The sequence below is a fragment of the Pseudophryne corroboree genome, chromosome 11 (genome assembly GCF_028390025.1).
Source record: "Pseudophryne corroboree isolate aPseCor3 chromosome 11, aPseCor3.hap2, whole genome shotgun sequence".
NCBI lineage: Eukaryota > Metazoa > Chordata > Amphibia > Anura > Myobatrachidae > Pseudophryne > Pseudophryne corroboree.
The window spans coordinates 89555726-89581564 of record NC_086454.1 but is presented as its reverse complement, the minus strand read 5'-3'; the positions used below and the strand labels follow the sequence as shown (position 1 = coordinate 89581564).

The following is a 25839-nucleotide window of genomic DNA, read 5'->3' as shown; positions in this document are numbered from 1 at the left end:
TTTCCATATGGATAGGGCAGAATTGAGGACTCGTCCCCAGTTTCTCCCTAAGGTGGTATCAGCTTTTCACTTGAACCAACCTATTGTAGTAACTGCGGCTACTAGGGACTTGGAGGATTCCAAGTTACTGGACGTAGTCAGGGCCTTGAAAATTTGTTTCCAGGACGGCTGGAGTCAGGAAAACTGACTCGCTGTTTATCCTGTATGCACCCAACAAACTGGGTGCTCCTGCTTCTAAGCAGACTATTGCTCGCTGGATTTGTAGCACAATTCAGCTGGCGCATTCTGCGGCTGGACTGCCGCATCCTAAATCAGTAAAAGCCCACTCCACGAGGAAAGTGGGCTCATCTTGGGCGGCTGCCCGAGGGGTCTCGGCTTTACAACTTTGCCGAGCTGCTACTTGGTCAGGGGCAAACACGTTTGCTAAATTCTACAAAATTGATACCCTGGCTGAGGAGGACCTGGAGTTCTCTCATTCGGTGCTGCAGAGTCATCCGCACTCTCCCGCCCGTTTGGGAGCTTTGGTATAATCCCCATGGTCCTTTCGGAGTTCCCAGCATCCACTAGGACGTCAGAGAAAATAAGATTTTACTCACCGGTAAATCTATTTCTCGTAGTCCGTAGTGGATGCTGGGCGCCCATCCCAAGTGCGGATTGTCTGCAATACTTGTACATAGTTATTGTTAACTAAAGGGTTATTGTTGAGCCATCTGTTGAGAGGCTCAGTTGTATTTCATACTGTTAAACTGGGTATAGTATCACGAGTTATACAGTGTGATTGGTGTGGCTGGTATGAGTCTTACCCGGGATTCAAAATCCTTCCTTATTATGTCAGCTCGTCCGGGCACAGTATCCTAACTGAGGCTTGGAGGAGGGTCATAGTGGGAGGAGCCAGTGCACACCAGGTGACCTAAAGCTGTCTTTAGTTGTGCCCAGTCTCCTGCGGAGCCGCTATTCCCCATGGTCCTTTCGGAGTTCCCAGCATCCACTACGGACTACGAGAAATAGATTTACCGGTGAGTAAAATCTTATTATATAAATCATAATCTGAGGGGTCCCCAGAAATATCACTGTACTGGACCCCAAGATTTCTGTTGCTGGCTCTGCATGCATCATGTCCCGGCGTGTTTCCGAATACTAATAATGTGCACAAATATGAACAGACAGGAAATAATAATCTGATGCTACAAAATATTTAATGTACAATCAACTGCAAGAAGCCAAGTAGGTGTACTTCAAGGTTCCAATAAGAAAGTAAAAAAAAAAAAAAAAGTGTTTTATTATATGCCAGGTTTTATGTAGAACGTTTAGTTTTTTTGCAGTCCTTTGTAGCTTTCATATGCCGCAACATCTTCTCTTTTTCAGTCATCAAACAATCATCTGAAAAAGACAAAAATTACCAATAGCGTTGCAATCCAGAGGGTCCATTATATAATTTAACAAATTATACATGAATTTCCTAACCTTACTCTGATTACAGTATCAGACAATGTAATATGCTGCGCCAGACATTTGGACAGGGCCGGCGCTACCACTAGGCAGCTTTAGGCAGCTGCCTATGGGCGCCGGCACTTTAAGGGCGGTGCTGAGTTAAAAAAATAAGAATTTACTTACCGATAATTCTATTTCTCGTAGTCCGTAGTTGATGCTGGGGACTCCGTCAGGACCATGGGGATTAGCGGCTCCGCAGGAGACAGGGCACAAAAAGTAAAGCTTTTAGGATCACATGGTGTGTACTGGCTCCTCCCCCTATGACCCTCCTCCAAGCCTCAGTTAGGATACTGTGCCCGGACGAGCGTACACAATAAGGAAGGATATTGAATCCCGGGTAAGACTGATACCAGCCACACCAATCACACCGTACAACTTGTGATTTGAACCTAGTTAACAGTATGATAACAGAGAAGCCTCTGAACAGATGGCTTCCAACAATAACAACCCGATTTGTTTGTAACAATAACTATATACAAGTATTGCAGACAATCCGCACTTGGGATGGGCGCCCAGCATCCACTACGGACTACGAGAAATAGAATTATCGGTAAGTAAATTCTTATTTTCTCTGACGTCCTAAGTGGATGCTGGGGACTCCGTCAGGACCATGGGGATTATACCAAAGCTCCCAAACGGGCGGGAGAGTGCGGATGACTCTGCAGCACCGAATGAGAGAACTCCAGGTCCTCTTTAGCCAGGGTATCAAATTTGTAGAATTTTACAAACGTGTTTTCCCCCGACCACGTAGCTGCTCGGCAGAGTTGTAATGACGAGACCCCTCGGGCAGCCGCCCAGGATGAGCCCACCTTCCTTGTGGAATGGGCCTTGACAGATTTAGGCTGTGGCATGCCTGCCACAGAATGTGCAAGTTGAATTGTGCTACAAATCCAACGAGCAATCGTCTGCTTAGAAGCAGGAGCACCCAGCTTGTTGGGTGCATACAGTATAAACAGCGAGTCAGATTTTCTGACTCCAGGCGTCCTTGAAATATATATTTTCAATGCCCTGACAACGTCCAGCAACTTGGAATCCTCCAAATCGCTAGTAGCCGCAGGCACCACAATAGGCTGGTTCAGGTGAAACGCTGAAACCACCTTAGGCAGAAACTGAGGACGCGTCCGCAGTTCTGCCCTGTCCGAATGGAAAATCAGATATGGGCTTTTATACGATAAAGCCGCCAATTCTGACACTCTCCTGGCTGAAGCCAGGGCCAGTAGCATGGTTACTTTCCATGTAAGATATTTAAAATCCACCGATTTGAGTGGCTCAAACCAATGGGATTTGAGAAAATCCAAAACTACATTAAGGTCCCACGGAGCCACTGGGGGCACAACCGGGGGCTGTATATGTAGTACTCCTTTTACAAAAGTCTGGACTTCAGGAACTGAAGCCAATTCTTTTTGGAAGAAAATCGACAGGGCCGAAATTTGAACCTTAATAGACCCCAATTTGAGGCCCATAAACAATCCTGTTTGCAGGAAATGTAGGAATCGACCCAGTTGAAATTCCTCCGTGGGGGCCTTCCTGGCCTCACACCACGCAACATATTTTCTCCAAATACGGTGATAATGTTGTGCAGTCACCTCCTTCCTGGCTTTAACCAGCGTAGGAATGACCTCTTCTGGAATGCCTTTTTCCTTTAGAATTCGGCGTTCAACCGCCATGCCGTCAAACGCAGCCGCGGTAAGTCTTGGAATAGACACGGTCCCTGCTGAAGCAGGTCCCTTCTTAGAGGTAGAGGCCACGGATTTTCCGTGAGCATCTGCTGAAGTTCCGGGTACCAAGTTCTTCTTGGCCAATCCGGAGCCACGAATATCGTTCTTACTCCCCCTTGCCGTATAATTCTCAGTACTTTGGGTATGAGAGGCAGAGGAGGAAACACATACACTGACTGGTACACCCACGGTGTTACCAGAGCGTCCACAGCTATTGCCTGAGGGTCTCTTGACCTGGCGCAATACCTGTCCAGTTTTTTGTTGAGGTGTGACGCCATCATATCCACCTTTGGTTTTTCCCAATGGTTCACAATCATTTGGAAGACTTCTGGGTGAAGTCCCCACTCTCCCGGGTGTAGATCGTGTCTGCTGAGGAAGTCTGCTTCCCAGTTGTCTACTCCCGGAATGAACACTGCTGACAGTGCTATCACATGATCTTCCGCCCAGCGAAGAATCCTTGCAGCTTCTGCCATTGCTCTCCTGCTTCTTGTGCCGCCCTGTCTGTTTACGTGGGCGACTGCCGTGATGTTGTCCGACTGGATCAACACCGACTGACCCTGAAGCAGGGGTTTTGCCAGGCTTAGAGCATTGTAAATCGCTCTTAGCTCCAGTATATTTATGTGAAGAGACATCTCCAGGCTTGACCATACTCCCTGGAAGTTTCTTCCCTTTGTGACCGCTCCCCAGCCTCTCAGACTGGCATCCGTGGTCACCAGGACCCAGTCCTGTATGCCGAATCTGCGGCCCTCTAACAGATGAGCACTCTGCAACCACCACAGAAGAGACACCCTTGTCCGTGGTGATAAGGTTATCCGCTGATGCATCTGCAGATGCGATCCGGACCATTTGTCCAGCAGATCCCACTGAAAAGTTCGTGCGTGGAATCTGCCGAATGGAATTGCTTCGTAAGAAGCCACCATCTTTCCCAGGACTCTTGTGCATTGATGCACAGACACTTTTCCTGGTTTTAGGAGGTCCCTGACCAATTCGGATAACTCCATGGCTTTTTCCTCCGGAAGAAACACCTTTTTCTGAACCGTGTCCAGAATCATTCCCAGGAACAGCAGACGTGTTGTCGGGGTCAACTGAGATTTTGGAAAATTCAGAATCCACCCGTGTTGTTGCAACACTACTTGGGTTAGTGCTACTCCGTCCTCCAGCTGTTCTCTGGACCTTGCCCTTATCAGGAGATCGTCCAAGTAAGGGATAATTAATACGCCTCTTCTTCGCAGAAGAATCATCATTTCGGCCATTACCTTGGTAAAGACCCGAGGTGCCGTGGACAACCCAAACGGCAGCGTCTGAAACTGATAATGACAGTTTTGCACCACGAACCTGAGGTACCCTTGATGTGAAGGGCAAATTGGGACATGCAGGTAAGCATCCTTTATGTCCAGGGACACCATAAAGTCCCCTTCTTCCAGATTCGCTATCACTGCTCTGAGTGATTCCATCTTGAACTTGAATTTTTGTATGTACAGGTTCAAAGATTTCAGATTTAGAATAGGTCTTACCGAGCCGTCCGGCTTCGATACCACAAATAGCGTGGAGTAATACCCCTTTCCCTGTTGTAGGAGGGGTACTTTGACTATCACCTGCTGAGAAAACAGCTTGTGAATGGCTTCCAACACCGTCGCCCTGTCTGAGGGAGACGTTGGCAAAGCAGACTGTAGGAACCGGCGAGGGGGAGATTTCTCGAATTCCAACCTGTAACCCTGAGATACTACCTGCAGGATCCAGGGGTCCACCTGTGAGCAAGCCCACTGCGCGCTGAAATTCTTGAGTCGACCCCCCACCGCTCCTGAGTCCGCTTGTAAAGCCCCAGCGTCATGCTGAGGCTTTTGCAGAACCCGGGGAGGGCTTCTGTTCCTGGGAAGGAGCTGCTTGCTGCCCTCTCTTACCCTTTCCTCTGCCTCGGGGCAGATATGACTGTCCTTTTGCCCGCTTGTTCTTATAGGACCGAAAGGACTGCGGCTGAAAAGACGGTGTCTTTTTCTGTTGGGAGGGGGTCTGAGGTAAAAAGGTGGATTTCCCGGCAGTTGCCGTGGCCACCAGATCCGATAGACCGACGCCAAACAATTCCTCCCCTTTATACGGCAATACTTCCATATGCCGTTTGGAATCCGCATCACCTGACCACTGTCGTGTCCATAAACTTCTTCTGGCAGATATGGACATCGCACTTACTCTCGATGCCAGAGTGCAAATATCCCTCTGAGCATCCCGCATATAAAGGAACGCATCCTTTAATTGCTCTATTGTCAATAAAATACTGTCCCTATCCAGGGTATCAATATTTTCAGTCAGGGAATCCGACCACACCACCCCAGCACTGCACATCCAGGCTGAGGCTATTGCTGGTCGCAGTATAACACCAGTATGTGTGTATATACTCTTCAGTGTAGTTTCCAGCCTCCTATCAGCTGGATCTTTGAGGGCGGCCGTATCTGGAGACGGTAACGCCACTTGTTTTGATAAACGTGTGAGCGCCTTATCCACCCTAGGGGGTGTTTCCCAGCGCGCCCTAACCTCTGGCGGGAAAGGGTATAATGCCAATAACTTCTTTGAAATTAGCAGTTTTCTATCGGGGGTAACCCACGCTTCATCACACACGTCATTCAATTCCTCTGATTCGGGAAAAGCTACAGGTAGTTTTTTCACACCCCACATAATACCCCCTTTTGAGGTACCTGCAGTATCAGAGATATGCAAAGCCTCCTTCATTGCCGTGATCATATAACGTGTGGCCCTACTGAAAAATACGTTTGTTTCTTCACCGTCGACACTAGATTCGCCCGTGTCGGTACCTGTGTCGACTGACTGAGGTAAGGGGCGTTTTACAGCCCCTGACGGTGCCTGAGACGCCTGAACAGGTACTAACTGATTTGCCGGCCGTCTCATGTCGTCAACCGACTTTTGCAGCGTGCTGACATTATCACGTAATTCCATAAATAAAGCCATCCATTCCGGTGTCGACTCCCTAGGGGGTGACATTACCATTACCGGCAATTGCTCCGCCTCCACACCAACATCGTCCTCATACATGTCGACACACACGTACCGACACACAGCAGACACACAGGGAATGCTCTTATCGAAGACAGGACCCCACTAGCCCTTTGGGGAGACAGAGGGAGAGTTTGCCAGCACACACCCAAGCGCTATAAAAATATATATAAACAACCCTATAAAAGTGTTGTTTCTGTTATATGCGCTTAAATATATATAAATATCGCCAAAAAATGCCCCCCCTCTCTGTTTTACCCTGTTTCTGTAGTGCAGTGCAGGGGAGAGTCTGGGAGCCTTCCTCACAGCGGAGCTGAGCAGGAAAATGGCGCTGTGTGCTGAGGAGAATAGGCCCCGCCCCCTATTTCGGCGGGCTTTTCTCCCGTTATTGCTGAGACCTGGCAGGGGTTAAATACATCCATATAGCCCCAGGGACTATATGTGATGTATTCATTTTGCCAGAAAAGGTATTTACATTGCTGCCCAGGGCGCCCCCCCCAGCGCCCTGCACCCTCCGTGACCGCCGGTGTGAAGTGTGTGACAACAATGGCGCACAGCTGCAGTGCTGTGCGCTACCTCTCTGAAGACTGAAAGTCTTCTGCCGCCGATTTCTGGACCTCTGGACCTCTTCATACTTCAGCATCTGCAAGGGGGCCGGCGGCGCGGCTCCGGGACCGGACTCCATGGCTGGGCCTGTGTTCGATCCCTCTGGAGCTAATGGTATCCAGTAGCCTAAGAAGCAAATCCATCCTGCACGCAGGTGAGTTTACTTCTTCTCCCCTAAGTCCCTCGTAGCAGTGAGCCTGTTGCCAGCAGGTCTCACTGAAAGAAAAAAACCTAATTAAACTTTCTCTAAGCAGCTCTTTAGGAGAGCCACCTAGATTGCACCCTGCTCGGACGGGCACAAAAACCTAACTGAGGCTTGGAGGAGGGTCATAGGGGGAGGAGCCAGTACACACCATGTGATCCTAAAAGCTTTACTTTTTGTGCCCTGTCTCCTGCGGAGCCGCTAATCCCCATGGTCCTGACGGAGTCCCCAGCATCCACTACGGACTACGAGAAATAGAATTATCGGTAAGTAAATTCTTATTTTTTTAACTCAGCACCGCCCAACAAGCTGGGTGCTCCTGCTTCTAAGCAGACGATTGCTCGTTGGATTTGTAGCACAATTCAACTTGCACATTCTGTGGCAGGCATGCCACAGCCTAAATCTGTCAAGGCCCATTCCACAAGGAAGGTGGGCTCATCCTGGGCGGCTGCCCGAGGGGTCTCGTCATTACAACTCTGCCGAGCAGCTACGTGGTCGGGGGAAAACACGTTTGTAAAATTCTACAAATTTGATACCCTGGCTAAAGAGGACCTGGAGTTCTCTCATTCGGTGCTGCAGAGTCATCCGCACTCTCCCGCCCGTTTGGGAGCTTTGGTATAATCCCCATGGTCCTGACGGAGTCCCCAGCATCCACTTAGGACGTCAGAGAAAATAAGAATTTACTTACCGATAATTCTATTTCTCGTAGTCCGTAGTGGATGCTGGGCGCCCATCCCAAGTGCGGATTGTCTGCAATACTTGTATATAGTTATTGTTACAAACAAATCGGGTTGTTATTGTTGGAAGCCATCTGTTCAGAGGCTTCTCTGTTATCATACTGTTAACTAGGTTCAAATCACAAGTTGTACGGTGTGATTGGTGTGGCTGGTATGAGTCTTACCCGGGATTCAATATCCTTCCTTATTGTGTACGCTCGTCCGGGCACAGTATCCTAACTGAGGCTTGGAGGAGGGTCATAGGGGGAGGAGCCAGTACACACCATGTGATCCTAAAAGCTTTACTTTTTGTGCCCTGTCTCCTGCGGAGCCGCTAATCCCCATGGTCCTGACGGAGTCCCCAGCATCCACTTAGGACGTCAGAGAAAAAAAAAAATGTAAGGCCACCGCGTCGCTAACTCCCCCTCCCTTATCATACCCGCCCCGATGTCCGGGGGCGGCACATTCACCCAGGGAGGAAAGGCACATCCGACACCGCCCGCCCCCGCCACTGCCGCCCGTTACTATAGCGCCGCACCGCGCTGGCGCACTATGCTGCCTCCGTCATGTGTGTGCTGGTGCTGGGAGCCGGGAGCGTGACCGCAGTGACAGCGTCACGCTCCCGGAGTTGTACACAGGCAAGCGGGCTCGGCTCCTCTTCACTTCACGGGGATAGGCAGAGTTGCGCAGCGGCTGAACCAGGAGTCCAGGACAGTATAAGTCTGAAGAGTCTGTCCTGGACTCCTGGATCAGCCGCTGCGCAACTCTGCCTATCCCCGTTAATCTCCCGCATTGCCTCCTCCTGCCTTCTGCGTCTCCTCCCGCTTATTTTATATCCCCCCCATGGCCGCATAATGTTTTGCTGGGCTGCGGGGTCCAGAAGAATTTGAGCACTGCAAATACTGGATCGCCCAGCATGATGTGACACCACAGAGCTGCCTCCCCACCTGAAGGTACAGTCTGGATGTGTAACTGCTGTCCAGAGCACCTCTCCTCTGCTGAAATCTCTCCACATTGCCTCTCTCCCTTGCGCTCTCTCCCCCCATATGCCTCTTTCTCCTCATGCCAAGCCCCCCTCCTCTCTCCCTCTTAATGCCCCATCTCTCTTCAGGCCTAGAATCTGAATTTCAGTTCACACTGTGTCCTACAATGTGAATTTCGGCTCATTCAGTGTGCTACAAGGTGAATTTTGGCTCAGTCAGTGTGCTACAATGTGAATTTCGGCTCATTCAGTGTGCTATAATGTGAATGTCGGCTCATTCAGTGTGCTATAATGTGAATGTCGGCTCAGTCAGTGTGCTACAAGGTGAATTTTGGCTCAGTCAGTGTGCTACAATGTGAATTTCGGCTCATTCAGTGTGCTATAATGTGAATGTCGGCTCATTCAGTGTGCTATAATGTGAATGTCGGCTCATTCAGTGTGCTACAAGGTGAATGTCGGCTCATTCAGTGTGCTACAAGGTGAATGTCGGCTCATTCAGTGTGTTACAATGTGACTGTCGGCTCATTCAGTGTGCTACAATGTGAATTTGGGCTCATTCAGTGTGCTACAATGTGAATTTCGGCTCATTCAGTGTGCTACAATGTGAATGTCGGCTCATTCAGTGTGTTACAATGTGACTGTCGGCTCATTCAGTGTGCTACAATGTGAATTTGGGCTCATTCAGTGTGCTACAATGTGAATTTCGGCTCATTCAGTGTGCTACAATGTGAATGTCGGCTCATTCAGTGTGTTACAATGTGACTGTCGGCTCATTCAGTGTGCTACAATGTGAATTTGGGCTCATTCAGTGTGCTACAATGTGAATTTCGGCTCATTCAGTGTGCTACAATGTGAATTTGGGCTCATTCAGTGTGCTACAATGTGAATTTCGGCTCATTCAGTGTGCTACAATGTGAATGTCGGCTCATTCAGTGTGCTACAATGTGAATGTCGGCTCATTCATTGTGTTACAATGTGAATTTTGGCTCAGTCAGTGTGCTACAAGGTGAATTTCGGCTCATTCAGTGTGCTACAATGTGAATTTCGGCTCATTCAGTGTGCTACAATGTGAATTTTGGCTCAGTCAGTGTGCTACAAGGTGAATTTCGTCTCATTCAGTGTGCTATAATGTGAATTTCGGCTCATTCAGTGTGCTACAATATGAATGTCGGCTCATTCAGTGTGCTACAATGTGAATGTCGGCTCATTCAGTGTGTTACAATGTGAATTTTGGCTCAGTCAGTGTGCTACAAGGTGAATTTCGGCTCATTCAGTGTGCTACAATGTGAATTTCGGCTCATTCAGTGTGCTACAATATGAATTTTGGCTCAGTCAGTGTGCTACAAGGTGAATTTCGGCTCATTCAGTGTGCTACAATGTGAATTTCGGCTCATTCAGTGTGCTACAATGTGAATTTTGGCTCAGTCAGTGTGCTACAAGGTGAATTTCGGCTCATTCAGTGTGCTATAATGTGAATTTCGGCTCATTCAGTGTGCTACAATGTGAATTTCGGCTCATTCAGTGTGCTATAATGTGAATGTCGGCTCATTCAGTGTGCTATAATGTGAATGTCGGCTCTTTCAGTGTGCTACAAGGTGAATTTCGGCTCATTCAGTGTGGTACAATGTGAATGTCGGCTCATTCAGTGTGCTACAATGTGAATTTTGGCTCAGTCAGTGTGCTACAATGTGAATTTCGGCTCATTCAGTGTGCTACAATGTGAATTTCGGCTCATTCAGTGTGCTATAATGTGAATGTCGGCTCATTCAGTGTGCTATAATGTGAATGTCGGCTCATTCAGTGTGCTACAATGTGAATTTCGGCTCATTCAGTGTGCTACAAGGTGAATTTCGGCTCATTCAGTGTGCTACAATGTGAATTTCGGCTCATTCAGTGTGCTACAATGTGAATGTCGGCTCATTCAGTGTGCTACAATGTGAATGTCGAATCATTCAGTGTGCTACAATGTGAATTTCGGCTCATTCAGTGTGCTACAATGTGAATGTCGGCTCATTCAGTGTGCTACAAGGTGAATTTCGGCTCATTCAGGGGTCTATTCATGCAGCAGAGAAAAGCCCTGTTTTGCGGTAAACAGGGCTTTTCTCTGCTTACCGCAATTCACAGAGCCGGTTACCGTGGAGAAGTCTCTGACTTCTCCAGCGGCACCCCCGCTCTGTGCCTGAATCGCATCACCATACCTTTGTATGGTGAGTGCGATTAATGAAGGTGCGGAAAGCTCTGCTTTCCGCTTCTCCATGGAGTTCAGGTTCGCCATCTGAGGACGGCGTAACCTGAACTGCGGTGCGGAGACGTCAGGGAAGCTCAATGCTTCCCTGATCGCTGCTCGGCACCTCGTGCTGGCTCCGCCCCCCGACCTCCCAGCGACCACTGCGGCCTGCCGGGAGGTCATCAAGCTGCGCATGCGCAAAGGGACCGTCGCTGGACTCCGCGCATCGCAGGGAGGGACCGCCGGAGAAGACTTCACCGCAGGAGCCCCAGACACCGCAGCGCATCGTCGGAAGGGTGAGTATACATGAATTGCTACTTATCACAGCTATACATCTCATCGAAGAGATGCGATGTATAGTGATAAGTAGCAATTATGTTTTCGTGTTATACATGAATAGACCCCTCAGTGTGCTACAATGTGAGTTTCGGCTCATTCAGTGTGCTATAATGTGAATGTCGGCTCATTCAGTGTGCTACAAGGTGAATTCCGGCTCATTCAGTGTGCTACAAGGTGAATTCCGGCTCATTCAGTGTGCTACAATGTGAACTTCGGCTCATTCAGTGTGGTAGAATGTGAATGTCGGCTCATTCAGTGTGCTACAAGGTGAATTTCAGCTCATTCAGTGTGCTACAATGTGAGTTTCGGCTCATTCAGTGTGCTACAATGTGAATGTCGGCTCATTCAGTGTGCTACAATGTGAATTTCGGCTCATTCAGTGTGCTACAATGTGAATTTCTGCTCATTCAGTGTGCTACAATGTGAATTTCGGCTCATTCAGTGTGCTACAAGGTGAATTTCGGCTCATTCAGTGTGCTACAATGTGAATTTCGGCTCATTCAGTGTGCTACAAGGTGAATGTCTGCTCATTCAGTGTGTTACAAGGTGAAAGGGGCACCAGTACTAGAGAGTATAAGGGGTATTACTACACCGAGGGATATGCCCCCTGTTTAGTGGCCCCTCTTCCGGAGCGCGCGCGCATGATTTTAACCTTCGCTTTTTTTTTTGGGGGGGGGGGGGGGGGGGCATTAATGATATTGCCCTGGGCTCCAAAATCCCTAGTTACGCCTCTGATATATATATATATATATATATATATATATATAGGTGTCCACGAAGGTGGCGGGCGCACTCTCACACATATAAATGTTCACAAACTTTGTTTAATATCCAATGATCTTTATGACAGCCTTCATATATCGACGTTTCGATCCTTCCACAGGATCTTTTTCAAGAAAGGCGGTACGATATTATATTTCACAATGTACAATCGTTAAACAATGCCTAAAAAATACAAAAGAGAGAAAAGACTCAGCCTCCCAGGCCCCTTAATAATGGCAGGTGAACTATGTAGACCGGGCTTCAATTACCCAGTGCACATAGTGACTCTAGTCAATCTGATTCAAAAATGCTAGATGTAATGCCTCCAACCAAAGTTTAAAACACCCATGTGTTGAAGACAGCCATATTAGTCCCAAAAGATACTAGGATTAGTGTGACCACAAATATCTCAATCCACCCTGTGACACACCAGTGTAAATGTTATACACAAAACTTGCATAGTAGACTCACATGGAACCAGCGGTTATAGTGGGTGCAGCTTTAAACGGATTAACAATGTTCAAAGAAGACATGCCAGCTTCATAGATGATCCAAAAGTTACTGCATATATGTGATAACAATAATTAAACAATGATGGAACAACTCCCTCGTTCCAAGCAAAAACGTGGGCAACATAAACATCAATGAAGCTGTTACCTATAACATCACACTCAAGATGTACTGTATCCTGAGGTCATGGAAGTCAGCTGCTCAGCTGCTCAGCCCGACCTGCTGGAACAATGATAACTTTTAAGAGTGTGGACTCTCAACATCAAAACAAAGTGTGTCCAGAGGATATGCAAAAAGTGTGAACAAACGGGTATGAGCATGGAGATGCACAACCCAAAAACGAGGCTTACCATGTGTGGAAATCTACCGCATGTTCCCAGGATGCATGTTCAACCTAGCTCTGTCCCAGAGCCTTATGAACCCCTTAACCGGAAGTGCGCCCGTTCTAAGTGCACCAACTCACGGATGTCAAAAATCAAATTTCAGCATCCACTCTCCACTGATACTCTGCTAGGCTGATCCGCGCCGCTGACACTTAGAAAAGCCCGTGGTACGGGCCCAAACAGTTCATGTGAAGCCACTGTATGCCGATCCGGACATGGAACGCAATGCGTTCCATCATACCGGAAGAGGAAGTGATGCGCGGTGGAACGAGGCCAAGCGTGGAACGCTCTGCGTTTCAAAACTCCGGAAGTAGAGCGCATACCATACATTGGAGCCAAAGGAGGAGTGCCACCTCGTTCAGTGATCCGGACAGGGAACGCAAATGCGTTCCAAAGAACGGAAATCGGGGTGCTCGAGGTCCACAGTGCAAGCCTGAGAAGTTAAATAGAATCAAATACCATCTGGCGTTACTATCACCCACAGAGAGTACTGAAAGCTACAAGGAAGGGCACAACTTCTCACAGATATTAGTGCTTCTGATTCAACTGGCATGTCTCAGGTGGCCAGTGTGTGATCCTAATGTGATTATATTAGGCACTACTACCTGGCTATTCATTCCGAACACTCAAAATGTCTCAGTGAGGACATACTAGCCTTATGCAATTTCAAATAATCCTAACTTGATCATAATAATTTAAATCCATGCCATCAGGGACCTGAGAGAATGGGCTAACACAAATAACACACTAACAACAAAATATTTACAATCAACACACAAACATAATAAATACAACACATTTGTCTAAGACACATATTTCACAGGAACACTCCGTAGGGGTTATTTTCGTTTAATCCTCTCGGTGATACCGTATCCAAGCGGCTGATCCAATAGCACTCCCTTTGTTTCAGCCTCTTGGTCCGGTCTCCACCGGTGACACTGGGGGGTACCCAGTCGATGATTTTGCACTTTAAACTAGCGACCTGATGACGGGCTTCAATAAAGTGGCGTGCCACCGGCTTATCAGATTTGCCGCTGTTTAAGGCAACATGAATAGATGAACGGTGGTTCGCCATTCGGTCTCTGAAATTTCGCGTCGTAAGCCCCACATAAAACAGTCCGCAAGGGCATTTCAAGATATAGATGACAAAGTCAGATCTACAATGCAAATGATATTTGCGTTCATCTATTCATGTTGCCTTAAACAGCGGCAAATCTGATAAGCCGGTGGCACGCCACTTTATTGAAGCCCGTCATCAGGTCGCTAGTTTAAAGTGCAAAATCATCGACTGGGTACCCCCCAGTGTCACCGGTGGAGACCGGACCAAGAGGCTGAAACAAAGGGAGTGCTATTGGATCAGCCGCTTGGATACGGTATCACCGAGAGGATTAAACGAAAATAACCCCTACGGAGTGTTCCTGTGAAATATGTGTCTTAGACAAATGTGTTGTATTTATTATGTTTGTGTGTTGATTGTAAATATTTTGTTGTTAGTGTGTTATTTGTGTTAGCCCATTCTCTCAGGTCCCTGATGGCATGGATTTAAATTATTATGATCAAGTTAGGATTATTTGAAATTGCATAAGGCTAGTATGTCCTCACTGAGACATTTTGAGTGTTCGGAATGAATAGCCAGGTAGTAGTGCCTAATATAATCACATTAGGATCACACACTGGCCACCTGAGACATGCCAGTTGAATCAGAAGCACTAATATCTGTGAGAAGTTGTGCCCTTCCTTGTAGCTTTCAGTACTCTCTGTGGGTGATAGTAACGCCAGATGGTATTTGATTCTATTTAACTTCTCAGGCTTGCACTGTGGACCTCGAGCACCCCGATTTCCGTTCTTTGGAACGCATTTGCGTTCCCTGTCCGGATCACTGAACGAGGTGGCACTCCTCCTTTGGCTCCAATGTATGGTATGCGCTCTACTTCCGGAGTTTTGAAACGCAGAGCGTTCCACGCTTGGCCTCGTTCCACCGCGCATCACTTCCTCTTCCGGTATGATGGAACGCATTGCGTTCCATGTCCGGATCGGCATACAGTGGCTTCACATGAACTGTTTGGGCCCGTACCACAGGCTTTTCTAAGTGTCAGCGGCGCGGATCAGCCTAGCAGAGTATCAGTGGAGAGTGGATGCTGAAATTTGATTTTTGACATCCGTGAGTTGGTGCACTTAGAACGGGCGCACTTCCGGTTAAGGGGTTCATAAGGCTCTGGGACAGAGCTAGGTTGAACATGCATCCTGGGAACATGCGGTAGATTTCCACACATGGTAAGCCTCGTTTTTGGGTTGTGCATCTCCATGCTCATACCCGTTTGTTCACACTTTTTGCATATCCTCTGGACACACTTTGTTTTGATGTTGAGAGTCCACACTCTTAAAAGTTATCATTGTTCCAGCAGGTCGGGCTGAGCAGCTGAGCAGCTGACTTCCATGACCTCAGGATACAGTACATCTTGAGTGTGATGTTATAGGTAACAGCTTCATTGATGTTTATGTTGCCCACGTTTTTGCTTGGAACGAGGGAGTTGTTCCATCATTGTTTAATTATTGTTATCACATATATGCAGTAACTTTTGGATCATCTATGAAGCTGGCATGTCTTCTTTGAACATTGTTAATCCGTTTAAAGCTGCACCCACTATAACCGCTGGTTCCATGTGAGTCTACTATGCAAGTTTTGTGTATAACATTTACACTGGTGTGTCACAGGGTGGATTGAGATATTTGTGGTCACACTAATCCTAGTATCTTTTGGGACTAATATGGCTGTCTTCAACACATGGGTGTTTTAAACTTTGGTTGGAGGCATTACATCTAGCATTTTTGAATCAGATTGACTAGAGTCACTATGTGCACTGGGTAATTGAAGCCCGGTCTACATAGTTCACCTGCCATTATTAAGGGGCCTGGGAGGCTGAGTCTTTTCTCTCTTTTGTATTTTTTAGGCATTGTTTAACGATTGTACATTGTGAAATATAATATCGTACCGCCTTTCTTGAAAAAGATCCTGTGGAAGGATCGAAACGTCGATATATGAAGGCTGTCATAAAGATCATTGGATATTAAACAAAGTTTGTGAACATTTATATGTGTGAGAGTGCGCCCGCCACCTTCGTGGACACCTATAGATTCAGCGGACTTGTTCTGTTGGGATAGCACCCACCCTGAAAATTATGATGCGAGTCCAGGACTTTTTTTGTATATATATATATATATATATATATATATATAATTATTTATTTTTTTTTGGGGGGGGGGGGGAGGTTGCTGATGATTTGCCTAGGGTGCTGGGAAACCTTGCACCGGCCCTGCATTTGGAAATCCCTATTTGACATTGTCAGAGATCATGTTTCTTCCTAATCAAAAAGTATTTAACTAAGGTCTACAGTAGTTTTAACCTGAAACTATAATTAAAGGGAAATAGTTGAAACCCATTTTGTTTTTTAATCTGAACAATATATGTATTCAAAATAAAGTGGTAGAGTTACAGTATCTGTTTTGTTAAATAAAGTGTTGGGAATGATGTGTGTGCAGGGAGTGGCGTAACTACCATAGATGCAGAGGATGCGGCTGCAATGGGGCCCTGGATGCCTGTAGGGCCTGCTTCCCAGCACCCAATCAAGCTGCTGCACCTGCTTCCCTGCACCCAATCAAGCTGCAGCACAGTGCAAGACTCCACTTGGGGGGCCCAGTGTTTCTCGAGGACCAGCTCCCCGAAACCAGCCAGAGATGCTGCCACTGCAGACCCAAAGCCACCAGAGTGGCTCAGATCTTGCTGCCACAGGATCCGGGAGCTATGCTGTGAACTCCCACCAGCTGTGCTGCGAACTCCCGCCACCTAACACTCACCGGGTCCTTCAGCACCTTCCCCACACCCGACCTGCTCCTGACCCACTCTGGAAATTGGAGTGCTGCCCCTCCCGTCTTCCTGCTGGCTTCACAAAGCGGTGAGGTGTGAGCAGTGGCGGGCTGAGCTAGGAGGCAAAGTGGCATGTGCCCCCCGGGCCACTCTGTTATTGAGTGTCCAGGGCCGCCTCCTCAGACTGTAGGAAGTGCCTTGGTGGTACATGTGTTTGTCTGCAGTCTGTTACTATTCACAGCCACGGTCACATGATCTCACTGCACTTCTTTATTTTACATTGTTCTACAGCGCTACAGAAGTCATGTAAGTCCATAATTACTTCCAAATAAGGCATCGCAATACATCCCTGCTGCTCGCATAGGCAGTGACACAGCTGTGTATGACACACTGTACATCCCCTGCCATATGTGTGACACCCTGTACCCCATGTATGACATACTACCATACTTGCCTACTTTTGAAAAAGCATTTCAGGGAGATTGTGAAAGTAACACCTATCAGCGCAGGCGAGTACTACTACATCGTGGAGGCGTGTCATGAAAATGACTTACATCCAAATGTAAATGAGCCCCAAAGTTAGTAAGATCTATTTGTTGAAGAAAAGACACTGATATTTTGCAGGATTTGTTTGTGTATTGTGTCTTACAAGAGGTTCAATATACTGTAAGTGGCCATAGGGATCATTGTGCCTTATAACCAATGCAGGGAAATGGCACTAAGGATCCCATTTGAATGTTTGTATCTCTGATTTATTTTTCCCCCAAGAATGAGGGAGATTGATGGACTTTTCAGGGAGTGAGGGAGATTGCTGCTATTTCAGGGAGTCTCCTGCAGAATGAGGGAGAGTAGGCAACTATGCATACTACACACTCCTTATCTGTGTGTGACACAGTGTACACCCCAGGGGTTAAAGTGTGTGTGTGTGTGTGTGTGTGTGTGTGTGTGTGTGTGTGTGTGTGTGTGTGTGTGTGTGTGTGTGTGAGGGGGGGGGGGAGGGGGGAGAACAGGGTGGAACTACTGATTTCCACCACCTCTAATGGTAGGGGGAACTAGTTCCACCTCCTCCATTGCCCTATACAGTAAGTCCAACAGAAAAACCAGCCCCATCACCCACGTCAATCAATGATGCAGGCAGCGCTAGTGTTACTTATGAGCTGCAGCCACCTCCCCCTTCCTCAGGTACTGGGGCTGGCAGTTTTAATGAGTTCCACCACTTTAAACCCTGGTACACCCCCTACCACTGTGTGTTTGTGACTCCCTGTACATCCCCTGTCCCTGTGTGTGTGACACCCTATACCCCCCATGTGTATGACAGTGTACACACACTACCCCTGTGTATTAGTGACACCCTATTCCCCCCATGAATAACACAATGTACACCCCATATCTGTGTGTGTGACACCCTGTAACCCCCTCCCCTCCGTGTGTGACACAGTATACACCCCCCTACCAGTGTGTGTGTGTGTGTGTGTGTGTGTGTGTGACACATCCAGTACCCCCCTACCACCATGTATGACAAACTGTACACCCTTTACCACTGTGTGTGTGACACCTTGTACCCCCCTATACCTGTGTGTGTGTGTGTGTGTGTGTGTGTGTGTGTGTGTGTGTGTGTGTGTTTGTGATGTCTTATGGGGTATAAGACATCACAAACACACTTTACCTGTGTGTGTGTCACCCTGTACCTCCCTTCTCTGTAGAAGGGGGCTCCTTTCAAAATTCTGCTATGTGGCCCACAAAGTTCTAGTTACGCCCCTGTGTTCAGGTGTTGATATTGCAGAGTTACATAAGCACACATCAGCGGATGACTCAGCTATGAACAGCCCAGTTACTTAACCAGTGGTGTTGGTTTATTGATGGATAGCAGGTACAGCCATACTCACTGTTACATGTACACTGGTGATGGTGCGGAGCAGGCCCGGCGCTACCCGCTCAGCGAAGGGATGCAGTGCAGGGAGGCGCTGGGACTGAGAGGCGCTCCCCCTGCTCTGCATTCCTTCCCTGCTGCGCCGTCCTGTCCCCCCTGCTACTGCTGTGCCTGTCACTGTATGACAGGCACTGGCTGCCGCGCCTGCAGCATAAAAATCCTCCTCCCTCCCCTCCCCTCCCCTATGTGACAGGACAGCGCTGTGTACGGGACAGAAGGGGGTGGGGCTAAGCGGGCGGAAGGGGCGGTCTAAATGGGACAGAAGGGGCGGAGCTACACGGACCAGGCTGCTGTAGTGTAGGGAGACTGGCTTAGGTAAGTGAAGTGTGAGAGGGAAATGTGTGTGTGTGTGTGTGTGTGTGTGTGTGTATTGTGTCTTAGTGTATTGTGTGTGTGTGTGTGTGGTATGTCTGTGTGCGTTTATGTGTGCTTTAAGGATGCTACTACTACAGTGGGGGCATTACATGTAATGACGCTACTAATGGGGGCAATTGCGTGTAACGACGCCACTACTGGGGGGTCATTACGTATAAGGACGATACTACTACTTGGGGGCATTATGCATAGGATGCTACTATTACTGGGGGGGCATTACGTATAACAATACTACTACTGGGGGGAGGGCATTACGTATAAGGATGCTACTACTGGGGGGGGGGCATTATCTATAAGGACGGTACTACTACTGGGAGCGCATTACGTATAAGGACGCTTCTACTACTGGGGGTGCACTACGTATAAGGACGCTACTACAACTGGAGGGGGCATTACGTATAAGAACGCTACTACTACTAGGGGGAATTACGTATAAGGACGCTTCTACTACTGGGGGTGCACTACGTATAAGGACGCTACTACAACTGGAGGGGGCATTACGTATAAGGATGCTACTACTACTGGGGGGCATTATGTATAAGGATGCTACTACTACTGGGGGGGGCATTATGTATAAGGATGCTACTCCTACTGGGGGGGCATTATGCATAAGGATGCTACTCCTACTGGGGGGGCATTATGCATAAGGATGCTACTACTACTGGGGGGCATTATGCATAAGGATGCCTCTACTATTGGGGGGCATTATGCATAAGAATGCTACTACTACTGGGGGGGCATTATGCATAAGGATGCTACTACTACTGGGGGTGCACTATGTATAAGGACGCTACTACTACTGGGGGGCATTACATATAAGGACGCTACTACTACGGGTGGGGCATTACGTATAAGATGAATAAGATTGTGCTACATTGTGGCGTAATTTTGAATGGGGGTACTATTGTGTGGCTATGCCCCTTACTTGTGAGACCACACCCCTTTTCCCGGCGCGTGACAAAGGAATATGGGAGGACGCAAATTTATAGTTTGCAGGGGGGCGCCGAACACCCTAGCACCGGCCCTGGTGTGGAGTGGAGTTTTATACAGCTCACCAGCCAGTGAATATATACTGCAATCAGGCAGTTGTGCAGGGATGCGGAAACAACTTAATAGCAGGTATTAATCAGGTCTCTCATAAGAGCTAGGCAGGAGACATCTGTCGCCCACCTTATCACATTACATAGTCTTGCACTTGCTCAGTAGAGGTCTCACTAACCATCTTGGGATAGAGCATGAAGCCTCCCTGGAGAACAGGAAGACTGAAGTCTACACAGTAGTGCACTCCTCTTTCAACATAAAGAGTAAAACTGTTAACTGCATATACATTAGGTTAATGTAAAAATATGTTAAAGTTGGACACATTTGCTTCTGAACATCTTGGTAAGAGAATTGAAGCATCCATTGAGCGCACTCCACTTCTAACAATTAGTTCCTAGATGACCTTGGGGAATACATGACCCATGTCTCAGAGAAGGTCACTGGTTCCAAGGTGACCCTGTGGGAATACAGGAGGCATGTCTCAGTGAGGTCACTGGCTCCTAGGTAACCCTGTGAGAATACAGGAGGCACTGGTTCCTAGGTGACCTTGGGAAATGCAACAGGCATATCTGAATTAGTTCACGGGTTTCTAGGTGACCTTGGGGTATAAAGGAGGCATGTCTCAGTGAGGTCAATGGCTACTAGGTGACCTTGGGGAATACATGACCTAGGTCTCAGTCTGTTCACTGGTGCATAAAAACTCTTGGGTAATAATTTCAGCAGGTCTCAGTGAGGTCAGTTGTTCCCTAGAAGATCTTGAAAGTATTAAGGAGGCTTCGGTTAGGTCTCTGGTTGCACACCTGACCGACAGATCCCACATCCACCGACCTATCTAATAATTGGTGAGTGCATATATACTTACCAATCATCCGCCTCATGTGTCGTGCCTGCCGTCATAACTGGGCAGGCATTTAAATGTGCCTGTCCAGTTGAGATGTCAGTCACCAGCGGTCCCTGCAGACATGCCTGTATGCACAGCCAGATGCGCCCATACAGATGGGTCCACGTTTATCTTGGCCTTTAATAAGATTAATTGAGCCAGGTCAATCAGACTTAATCCCCTGCTGTAATAACTTAATCCCTTGATGTATTGTTCTCTGTTTTGTATTGGAGCTGAGAACAATAGATGAAGAGTTTATGTTAATAAACCATGGTGTGCCTAGGTGCAGCAAAGAAGTCAAGATAAATATGGACCCATCTGTATATCAGAAGATACTGTATATTGGGCATCATCTGTACACACTTACTGAACTGCTGTAATGTTATGCTAACTTAACCCATTTGTTCCAAACTGCAAAGGATTTATATGGGGCCGACCTCACACTTTAGAGGTAATTACCATAAATCCCATATCGCTATTTGGGAAAGGTGGTATGTTTGTTACTGCATATAATAAATGAGTTTGGTATATACACGTGCAGTGAATGTTCCTATGAGCCAACTACTGCAATTTCCCTCCACACTGCCCTAATAAATGTAAGAACAATAAGGCATTGTACAGTCATATCCCACAAATATAAATTTCAACATTTCTTTCTCTTGACATACTACTGCAACAGCTTTAAAAACTGTCTTCCATACCCTGAATGTAACTGAAACAGTAGTAAGTTAATAATGAGAGCATCTCCCCAACTTGTCCCTGCTGCACACACCCTATACACCATAACCAAGTACTCAATCTGCCCATCCATACCCTCAACCGGGTGTGGATCATCAAATCGACAGTGTCTAGGTCGACAATGTTTAGGTTGACCACTATAGGTCGACAGTCACTAGGTCGACAGGATCTGAAGGTCGACAGGGTTTCTAGGTCGACATGTGCTAGGTCGACAGGTCAAAAGGTCGACATGAGTTTTTCATGTTTTTTTGTTGTCGTTTTCTCTGTACAGTGACTGGGAAGCCCAATTAGTGCACCGTATACCCTCACATGGCTCGCTTCGCTCGCCATGCTTCGGGCAACGCGCCTCGCTCCGCTACTGCTTCGCATGGATTACCATTCCAATCATAGTCCACGTGGATCGTTAAGTATGAAAAAGTTTAAAAAAAAGAAAAAATGTGAAAAACTCATGTCGATCTTTTGACCTGCCGACCTAGAACATGTCGACCTAGAAACCCTGTCGACCTTCAGACCCTGTCGACCTAGTGACTGTCGACCGATAGTGGTCGACCTAAACATTGTCGACTTAGACAGTGTCGATCTTCAGACCGGATCCCCCCTCAACCCGTATCATACTTGCCAGCTGTCCTGGAAGTTGTGTTAGAGTCACGATTTTTGGTGTAATCACATCCTCCACAACAGTAGGCATATCTCCCACATCCCACCCACTACGTAGTGGGATTTTAGCCCCTCCCCTCTCCGCAGACCTGCAAATTGCTGCATTTTCCCGAGATGGGAGAGGATCCTAATGACATGGTAGCCTGGCTCAACCCCCTGAAGTTGCCAGCAGCATCTCCTCTCAAGGCTTCTCCCAGTGAGGAGACTGAAAAAGTAGGTACATATGATCTGTACTGGTCATGCCTGATCAATAGGCCACGCCCCTTGCCACTCACCCTCACAAGCCTATTATGTGTATACTACAGATATGCAACATAATTATATTTTGGGATGCAGCAAATTTGCATAGTAGGTGATTTTTTTTTTAATCATGAAATCTAATTTTATGTAACATATATTAATATTGCAAATTTATATGATCGACTGTATATGGATACATTAAAATCAGTAAGTATTAAGCACATGTACAGTAGAACTTAATATATCATTATTAACAATATAAATTATCTACCAATCTGGATCTAAATAATCGCTATACACAATCCACCCAAACCCCCATCTTAAACTGCAAACCAAATCTACGTTCCAGAGGACAGAGACTTTTTTTGATAGGCCGTGCCCCTGCCACCAATAACATCAAGACTATTGGGTGTATGGAACAGCGTATCAGAAGTGGATGTGTGTACAGTAAATATAAAAGACACCGGCAAGTAATCTTTCCATCATTCCTGGATTAATGTGACTTCCCCAACTTTCTATGCTAGTCCCATACCCTAATACCCTGTAGTACATTGGATACCAATACTTCAACTAACATGTCTTCCAGAAGTATGAAAATAAACATCAAGACATTAAAAAGTGTAAAACGTTACTCTTATATGTTTTCCCAATAGGTGCACATTACTAATCAAATAAGTTGTATACATTGCTTACCACCCTATCTTCCAAATACAGCTTTAGGGCCTCCAATCTGGCAGTTTCAGCTAATTGGCAGCTGACGAGGTTGGTTGTCTATATGAAAATGAGTCTTGGATGTAAAGAAAAATGTGGACTTTTGTTAAAGCCTTACCCTTAACACCATCCACCCTGGGAACCAGAAATTCAGTATTCATGCTAAGGTCAGGTAACTGGTCAGTTAGCCATGAGGGAGAAGAGGCAGTTGAAAGTTGTCAGGTGGTCCAATGAGGTAGTCCCTTTAATACGTAAGTAGTACCACTCTAATTTATATATTAGTGAGAACTGGTAAAAATATATGACAATTACTCACATTTTTGGGCATCAAGATCATTCCCTAAGATCATTAACAGCTCCATCTCCTTGATTTGGATCTCCAGCTCACACAACTCATCATAGGGGCTTGGTTGGGGTTTAAAGTTTCCCCAGAGAGGTGTAGAGTAAAAATACAGTGGTTCATTTGACATATCAGCCAGAACTGATGGCCAATGGGAGATCTCCTCTGCTTGATTCTTAAGTTCAGGCTCAGGCTGGTCTTTCAAAGTTATCCCAAGACTCTTCCAGATGTTAAAATGTTTATCAGGAGATGTGGAGACACTCTTGTCATACAGAGAAGGAAAGTAGACTGGGGCGTACTGCTCCATCTTTGGTGATGTTACTCCTTCTGTTGACATTGACTTGTAACACTGTGTTTGAAGTTGTCCATCCATGGAGGCTATTATATCTGAATGTGTGATGGCGCCAGCACTGAGAGCAGGAGATGTGACGTCATCAGCGCATGGCCAATATTTATACTGTGCTATCTGACATCAAATTACTCTATCTATTTCAATGGATAATATACTGAAAATATATTGTGAGATAAGGATACTGTAAAATAGGTATTCAGTGGTGCTTCCTATACATTTACACATATGAGGAGATCAAAATGTATAGGTTAATTATTTCAAAAAGCATAGTGACATTATTTGTGATTGTTTGGCCACCAATGGTCATTTGAGATCTGGGGATATCATTTTACCGTAAATAATAATATTTAACACACATTTGTCCACCTTATGTATCAAGTGTTCCCCTACCTCTTTGTAGACTCATCAGGCAGTGTCAGCTTTGCAGTACCTGTTTCAAGTCTTTGAATTTTTTATTTATTAGTAAATGGACCTGGCATATCACCTACTCTGCCCCATGGGGCCCCCTACCCACTCCGCCCCTTACTTATTGTATTACTTACTGTACCTAGTTGTGTCTGTCTCAGAGTAGTCTTCTTCTCCAGCTGGTCTGTTCCATGCATGACTTGTTCTATAATAATGACAACTAATTTTAAACAGGTAGGGGTTGGAATTATGGTTTAATACAGTCTACGATGCTGGTATGTATATGCCACCTAATCTGATTTTGCCAAGTTTCTTTCTACATGCACTTTATACATTTTTGGATGCAATGGGTTTTATTTTTTGATAAAGATTTTATTTGAAGAGGGGGGCGCCAAATGACTGTCTTGCCCCGGGTGACAGAAACCCTCGTTTCGGCCCTGTATATATGTGTATATATATATATATATATATATATATATATATATATAAACACAACGGAAATTGCTGTGCTATATAAGAAACTTAATAAATAAATATATATTTATTAATCTCTCTCTCTCTCTCTCTATATATATATGCAAAGAAATATGTTGCGTAGAGTCCACTCAGGTCCTTATTATAGCTTCCAACGCAAGTTCTTTGTCCTCAATATAGATGTTTAGTGCTGCCTCCTCTGGTTTGAACCTTACCACAGGTTCATCGGACACATGTAAATGACAGACAGTGAGGGGCGCACCAGGTGAGTATAAAAGTATCAAAGATTTAATGACACAGTAAAAGGTTCACATACATCTAAGAAAGAAATCCTCAGTCTCACGCTTCTCCTGCGATACCTCCGGTATCGGCATCCTGACGAAACCGGTTGGACGTGGCCTGTGTACTGAAGCTGACAGAGGTTATAGTCTGTGTCCGTGGAGAGCGAAGATCTGAGGCCGGGAAATGCTTTAATACACTGCAGACAAGCGTTCTGCTAGCGAGAGACCTGGAGCAGCAGCCGCCGCTGCTACCAGCCGTACAGCGTTTACACTGTGAGCCATCCGGAGGTATCGCAGGAGGAGCGTGAGGCTGATGATTTGTGAGTCCCAGGCCCCAGAAGCCTATCAAATTCCAGACCCACCCACATAACCTTCAGTGCTTCCCTATCTAATTACATCTTCTCTGTACAGTATACATAACCTCACATATCTTGTCTTTCTTTACTCTCACTCCCTCCTGACCCTTGGCCAACTTTGCTGGGTGATCATATCATACAATCCATTAAGAACCTAGCAATCTGGTGGACCATTATGCAATAGGTAGCATCTATCCTTGTGTATCAATGCCTATTTCCCTATAGATTGTAAGCTTGCGAGCAGGGCCTTCT

General features: G+C 46.6%; 1 protein-coding gene across 2 annotated transcripts; it reads right to left on the bottom strand.

Annotated features, from left to right (window-relative positions):
- Positions 1–1177: 1177 nt before the first annotated feature.
- Positions 1178–24163, bottom strand: C11H11orf91 (chromosome 11 C11orf91 homolog). Of its 2 annotated transcripts, XM_063946104.1 has the most exons (3): positions 23696–24163; positions 23362–23439; positions 1178–1380 (listed from the first exon to the last, which is right to left on the bottom strand). In XM_063946104.1, the coding sequence occupies exons 1-2, from the start codon at positions 24090–24092 to the stop codon at positions 23408–23410; spliced, it is 429 nt and encodes a 142-aa protein (XP_063802174.1). In that variant the 5' UTR covers positions 24093–24163; the 3' UTR covers positions 1178–1380; positions 23362–23407. The 2 variants fall into 2 exon arrangements, with proteins under 2 accessions (XP_063802174.1, XP_063802173.1); XM_063946103.1 differs by lacking the exon at positions 23362–23439 and having other exon boundaries at positions 23696–24162.
- Between the last annotated feature and the right edge of the window lie 1676 nt (positions 24164–25839).

Excerpts from the sequence above, each read along its gene's own strand:
- C11H11orf91 (XM_063946103.1), bottom strand. The coding sequence starts at position 24,092 with ATGGATGGACAACTTCAAACACAGTGTTACAAGTCAATGTCAACAGAA. Across the intron at positions 1,381-23,695 it reads TGATCTTGATGCCCAAAAAT|ATGATTGTTTGATGACTGAA; the intron begins GTGAGTAATTGT and ends TGTCTTTTTCAG.